This window comes from Oncorhynchus nerka, linkage group LG20 (assembly GCF_034236695.1).
Source record: "Oncorhynchus nerka isolate Pitt River linkage group LG20, Oner_Uvic_2.0, whole genome shotgun sequence".
Lineage (NCBI taxonomy): Eukaryota > Metazoa > Chordata > Actinopteri > Salmoniformes > Salmonidae > Oncorhynchus > Oncorhynchus nerka.
In genome coordinates this window covers 93,793,791-93,800,649 of record NC_088415.1, presented here as the reverse complement: position 1 = coordinate 93,800,649, position 6,859 = coordinate 93,793,791, and the positions used below count along the sequence as shown (strand labels likewise).

General features: G+C 46.6%; 1 protein-coding gene across 2 annotated transcripts in view; it reads left to right on the top strand.

The window, feature by feature from the left end:
- LOC135563076 (guanine nucleotide-binding protein G(olf) subunit alpha) overlaps positions 1-5,724 on the top strand; it is a 140,329-nt gene extending 134,605 nt beyond the window's left edge. For both annotated transcript variants that reach the window (XM_065005985.1, XM_065005986.1), the window contains exons 7-11: positions 1,600-1,658; positions 1,758-1,878; positions 3,698-3,828; positions 4,275-4,342; positions 4,568-5,724. In XM_065005985.1, the coding sequence (XP_064862057.1) occupies positions 1,600-1,658; positions 1,758-1,878; positions 3,698-3,828; positions 4,275-4,342; positions 4,568-4,714 (526 nt within the window). In that variant the 3' untranslated portion in view covers positions 4,715-5,724. The remainder of the gene's footprint in view (positions 1-1,599; positions 1,659-1,757; positions 1,879-3,697; positions 3,829-4,274; positions 4,343-4,567) is intronic.
- Positions 5,725-6,859: the final 1,135 nt, after the last annotated feature.

Below are 6,859 nucleotides of genomic sequence, written 5' to 3'. Positions count from 1 at the left end.
GATCCTAGATCATAATAAATAAGACTAGATGGACAGGGGGGACCTGATCCTAGATCATAATAAATAAGACTAGATGGACAGGGGGACCTGATCCTAGATCATAATAAATAAGACTAGATGGACAGGGGGGGGTGACTGATCCTAGATCATAATAAATAAGACTAGATGGACAGGGGGGACCTGATCCTAGATCATAATAAATAAGACTAGATGGACAGGGGGGGGGGACTGATCCTAGATCATAATAAATAAGACTACATGGACAGGGGGGCCTGATCCTAGATCATAATAAATAAGACTAGATGGACAGGGGGCCTGATATTAGATCATAATAAATAAGACTAGATGGACAGGGGCGGGGGGCCTGATCCTAGATCATAATAAATAAGACTAGATGGACAGGGGGGCCTGATCCTAGATCATAATAAATAAGACTAGATGGACAGGGGGGCCTGATCCTAGATCATAATAAATAAGACTAGATGGACAGGGGGGCCTGATATTAGATCATAATAAATAAGACTAGATGGACAGGGGGGGGGGGGGCTGATCCTAGATCATAATAAATAAGACTAGATGGACAGGGGGGGGGGCTGATCCTAGATCATAATAAATAAGACTAGATGGACAGGGGAGGACCTGATCCTAGATCATAATAAATAAGACTAGATGGACAGGTGGGGCGACCTGATCCTAGATCATAATAAATAAGACTAGATGGACAGGTGGGGCGACCTGATCCTTGATACAAAGGGCTCCAGGTCTCTGCTCATAGAGGGCAATACCGTTAGTCTCCACCGGAGGGCTCCAATGTCCCGGCCTGCCAGCCAATCAGTCAGCCAGCTAGTCAGCCAGCTAGTCAGCAGTCAGTCAGCCAGCTAGTCAGCAGTCAGTCACCCAGATAGTCAACAGTCAGTCAGCCAGCTAGTCAGCAGTCAGTCAGTCAGCCAGCTAGTCAGCAGTCAGTCACCCAGCTAGTCAACAGTCAGTCAGCCAGCTAGTCAGTCAGCCAGCTAGTCAGCAGTCAGTCAGTCAGCCAGCTAGTCAGCAGTCAGTCATCCAGCTAGTCAGCAGTCAGTCATCCAGCTAGTCAGCAGTCAGGCAGCCAGCTAGTCAGCAGTCAGTCACCCAGCTAGTCAGCAGTCAGTCAGCCAGCTAGTCAGCAGTCAGTCAGCCAGCTAGTCAGCAGTCAGTCAGCCAGCTAGTCAGCAGTCAGTCAGCCAGCTAGTCAGCAGTCAGTCATCCAGCTAGTCAGCAGTCAGTCAGCCAGCTAGTCAGCAGTCAGCCAGCCAGCTAGTCAGCAGTCAGTCAGCCAGCTAGTCAGCAGTCAGTCAGCCAGCTAGTCAGCAGTCAGTCACCCAGCTAGTCAGTCAGTCAGCAGATGCAGTTGTGACCTCTTTCTCTCTCTCTTTCCCTCTTTCTCTCTCTCTTTCTCTCTCTTTCTCTCTCTCTCTCTTTCTCTCTCTCTTTCTCTCTCTCTCTTTCTCTCTCTCTTTCTCTCTCTCTCTCTCCCTCTCTCTCTCTCTCTCTCTCTCTCTCTCTCTCTCTCCTCTCCCAGTATGTTTGATGTAGTTGTGACCTCTCTCTCTCCTCTCCCAGTATGTTTGATGTAGGTGGCCAGAGAGATGAGAGGAGAAAATGGATCCAATGCTTTAATGGTGAGTTGGATATTTTCTCTCTAACTAGAAAGGTGACCTGATCAGACAGTTGGTGTGTGTGATCTTCTAACCTCTCTCTGTCCCTCTCCCCTCCTCTAGATGTGACTGCTATCATCTTTGTGGTTGCCAGCAGCAGCTACAACATGGTTATACGAGAAGACAACAACACCAACAGGCTACGGGAAGCCCTGGATCTCTTCCGCAGTATCTGGAATAACAGGTCTGTTATATGTCGTAGAACAACAAGCACTAGAGCGAAACATTCCCATTTAAGCCACCATTTTGTGATGGGGTGGATTCGGACCAGCGGGCATATGAAGTATAGAAGTTCTGGACTCGTTATGGAATACGAGATTCCCCCCTTTCTGATTTAACAGACCAAAACTTCAACCATGCAGAATAATTTAGAATCCACAGAATAACGGAAAGTTACTAGAACCAGTTTCAACTGTTCTGCCTGCGGCTATGGAACCCTGACCTGTTCACCGGACGTGCTACCTGTCCCAGACCTGCTACCTGTCCCAGACCTGCTACCTGTCCCAGACCTGCTACCTGTTCACCGGACGTGCTACCTGTCCCAGACCTGCTACCTGTCCCAGACCTGCTACCTGTCCCAGACCTGCTACCTGTCCCAGACCTGCTACCTGTTCACCGGACGTGCTACCTGTCCCAGACCTGCTGTTTTCAACTCTCTAGAGACAGCAGGAGCGGTAGAGATACTCTGAATGATCGGCTATGAAAAGCCAACTGACATTTACTCCTGAGGTGCTGACCTGTTGCACCCTCGAAACCACTGTGATTATTATTATTGGACCATGCTGGTCATTTATAAACATTTGAACATCTTGGCCTTGTTCTGTTATAATCTCCACCCGGCACAGCCAGATCTCCACAACTTTGTCCCGGACCTGTTTTGAGAGCTCCTTGGTCTTCATGGTGCCCCTTGGTCTTCATGGTGCTCCTTGGTCTTCATGGTGCTCCTTGGTCTTCATGGTGCTCCTTGGTCTTCATGGTGCTCCTTGGTCTTCATGGTGCTCCTTGGTCTTCATGGTGCTCCTTGGTCTTCATGGTGCTCCTTGGTCTTCATGGTGCCCCTTGGTCTTCATGGTGCCCCTTGGTCTTCATGGTGCCCCTTGGTCTTCATGGTGCCCCTTGGTCTTCATGGTGCCCCTTGGTCTTCATGGTGCTCCTTGGTCTTCATGGTGCTCCTTGCTTAGTGGTGTTGCAGACTCTGGTGCCTTTCAGAACAGGTGTATATATACTGAGATCATGTGACACTTAGATGGCACACAGGTGGACTTTATTTAATGAATGGTGTGTCTTCTGAAGGTAATTGGTTGCACCAGATCTTATTTAGAGGCTTCGTAGCAAAGGGGAGGGGCTTCGTAGCAAAGGGGAGGGGCTTCGTATCAAAGGGGAGGGGCTTCGTATCAAAGGGGAGGGGCTTCGTAGCAAATGGGGGGGCTTCGTAGCAAAGGGGAGGGGCTTCGTAACAACGGGGAGGGGCTTCGTAACAACGGGGAGGGGCTTCGTAGCCAAGGGGATGGGCTTCGTAGCCAAGGGGATGGGCTTCGTAGCAACGGGGAGGGGCTTCGTAGCAACGGGGGGGGGCTTCGTAGCAACGGGGAGGGGCTTCGTAGCCAAGGGGAGGGGCTTCGTAGCAAAGGGGGTGAAAACACACACACCATTTATTTATTTATTTATTTTATATTTATTTATTTTTTGAAACAAGTATTTATTTATTTTTACATTTCACTTCACCAATTTGAACTATCTTTGTGTCCATTACATGAAATCCATATCAATTTAAATTACAGGTTGTAATGCAACATAATTGATCAACTGCCAAGGGTTTTCTTTTAGCACTTTCTAGAAATAAAACATGTCGTTTATCAGACACTTTCATCCAAGGGGCCTTAGTTATACATGCGTTTAGTCCCGTACGGATGGTTCTGGGGGAATTGAAACCACTCTCCTGGTGTTGTATGGGCTCAACCATACTGTACCATTCTAATGCTGATCTGTGTGTTTATTTACAGGTGGTTACGCACCATATCGGTCATACTGTTTCTGAACAAGCAGGACATGTTGGCCGACAAAGTATTAGCTGGGAAATCCAAAATCGAAGACTACTTTCCGGAATATTCTCGCTACACCATACCCAACGAAGGTAGGTAGCTCCACCCCACAACATTAACCCACACCACATCAGGTAGTTAGCTCCACCCCACACCACTCTGTCTCTGTTGTACAGCAACTCTGTCTCTGTTGTACAGCAACTCTGTCTCTGTTGTACAGCAACTCTGTCTCTGTTGTACAGCAACTCTGTCTCTGTTGTACAGCAACTCTGTCTCTGTTTTACAAGAACAGTTTCTGTCTCTGTTTTACAGCAACTCTGTCTCTGTTGTACAGCAACTCTGTCTCTGTTTTACAAGAACAGTTTCTGTCTCTGTTTTACAATAACAGTTTCTGTCTCTGTTTTACAATAACAGTTTCTGTCTCTGTTTTACAATAACAGTTTCTGTCTCTGTTTTACAATAACAGTTTCTGTCTCTGTTTTACAAGAACAGTTTCTGTCTCTGTTTTACAATAACAGTTTCTGTCTCTGTTTTACAGCGACTCCTGAACCCGGCGAAGACCCAAAAGTAACAAGAGCTAAGTTCTTCATCCGAGACGAGTTCCTGGTAACTAATTCAATGTTACTATTGGAATGTCTGTTTAAAGCTACAGTCTGGGATTTGAATAACCACAAAATGGCTACCAATTTTGTTCAAACTGTTCGTAACATTGATGTAACAATACACAGACTGTAGCTTTGAAATCCACTTTTAATTAGCTGTTTTTTTTAAATGCTTGACTCTTGTGGATAACCCTCCACTAATCTAACCTGCTCTTCCTCCCCTCCTCAGAGGATCAGCACAGCCAGTGGAGATGGCAGACACTACTGCTACCCCCACTTCACCTGTGCTGTGGACACGGAGAACATCAGGAGAGTCTTCAACGACTGTCGCGATATCATTCAGAGGATGCATCTGAGGCAGTACGAACTCTTGTGATGGGATGGACAGACACACACACACACAGTACAGACACACACACACACACACACACACACACAGTACAGACGCAAACACACACACAGCTCCGTCAAGCCTTCTGGGATTTTATTCAACCATTCTGCATCCTCAACCCAAACCCGACCCTGCCCCCCCCCCCCCCCCGCCCCTCTATGAAGTACTACTGAAGTCTGTCATCCTATTTTTCCTCTTTTTGGAAAACGTGTCCTTTTGTTGGAGACTGTTTCATCCCTCCTTTTCACTGATAGGAAGGAAGGAAGGAAGGAAGGAAGGAAGGAAGGAAGGAAGGAAGGAAGGAAGGAAGGAAGGAAGGAAGGAAGGAAGGAAGGAAGGAAGGAAGGAAGGAAGGAAGGAAGGAAAACAAAACGTTTTGGGTGTTTTCCTTTTTCTCTCTTGAATGCCTTGATTTGATTTGTAACATTCCACTAAGCCTGAGGCTGACTCCTCCTCCTTCTCACATTCTGTTCTGTCATTGGACTGGACTGAACTGGGCTGGAACTGGACAAGACTGGGTAGCTGGGCAGGTGGTGATGTTTGGATGTGAGAAGAGACCCCCCCCCCCCCCCCCCAGCAAGACCTCATTTTAGAGGCAGTGTCGGTGTGTCTGTTTGAGAAGAGACCCCCCCTACAAGACCTCAGCGTAGAAGCAGTCACCTGCAAGTTGGAGCTGGCATCACCCCCTGACCCCCCCCCCCCATCCTTCTACTTCTCCTCTCTGACATGACAGACAACTTGATGAGGAGGACGAGACAGATGAAGACGAAGAGAGAATGCACTTTTGTATCAGGTTGCTTAATACCTTATTTTTTGAGGAAGTATAAACACAATGTAGCATCAAAATATTTATAACTCTGTTTTACACTGTATAGTGTTGCGAGTTGCAGGTGGACTAAAGGATGGAGAGACTCTGGCCTCCTGTTGTGTGAGGTCTTGAAGGACTGATACAGGATGGTGGTAGAGAGAAAGGAGAGAGAGAGGGGGGGGGGGGGGACAAGTGCGAGAAAGGAAAGGAAAGGAATGAACGACTTAATGAAGAATGGAAAGTGGAACTGAACTCTGCACCTTAACCTCTGTCGCTGCTTTCTGCCTCACGATGACCTCGTCCTCAAAGGAACTAATCTGTCAACAACAACCATCCTTTCTACAGTTGAAGTCGGAAGTTTACATACACCTTAGCCAAACACATTTAATCTCAGTTTTTCACTATTCCTGACATTTAATCCCAGTAAAAATTCCCCTATTTTATAGGTCAGTTAGGATCACCACTTTATTTTAAGAATGTGAAATGTCAGAATGATTTATTTCAGCTTTTATTTCTTTCATCACATTCCCAGTGGGTTAGAAGTTTACATACACTCAATTAGTATTTGGTAGCATTACCTTTAAATTGTTAAACTTGGGTCAAATGTTTCGGGTAGCCTTCCACAAGCTTCCCACAATAAGTTGGGTGAATTTTGTCCCATTCCTGCTGACAGAGCTGGTGTAACGGAGTGAGGTTTGTAGGCCTCCTTGCTTGCACTCACTTGTTCAGTTCTACCCACAATTGTTCTGTAGGATTGAGGTCAGGGCTTTGTGATGACCACTCCAATACCTTGACTTTGTTGTCCTAACTTTGGAAGTATGCTTGGGGTCATTGTCCATTTGGAAGATCCATTTGCGACCAAGCTTTAACTTCCTGATTGATATCTTGAGATGTTGCTTCAATATATCCACATAATTTTCCTTCCTCATGATGCCATCTATTTTGTGAAGTGCACCAGTCTCTCCTGCAGGAAAGCACCCCCACAACATGATGCTGCCACCCCCGTGCTTCACGGTTGGGATGGTGTTCTTCGGCATTCAAGCCTCCCCCTTTTTCCTCCAAACATAACGATGGTCATTATGTCCAAACAGTTCTATTTTTGTTTCATCAGACCAGAGGACATTTCTCCAAAAAGTACAGTCTTAGTCCCCATGTGCAGTTGCAAACCGTAGTCTGGCATTTTTTTATGGCGGTTTTGGAGCAGTGGCTTCTTCCTTGCCGAGTGGCCTTTCAGGTTATGTTGATATAGGACCCGTTTTACTGTGGATATAGATAATTTTGTACCAGTTTCCTCCAGCATCTTCACACGGTCCATTGCTGTT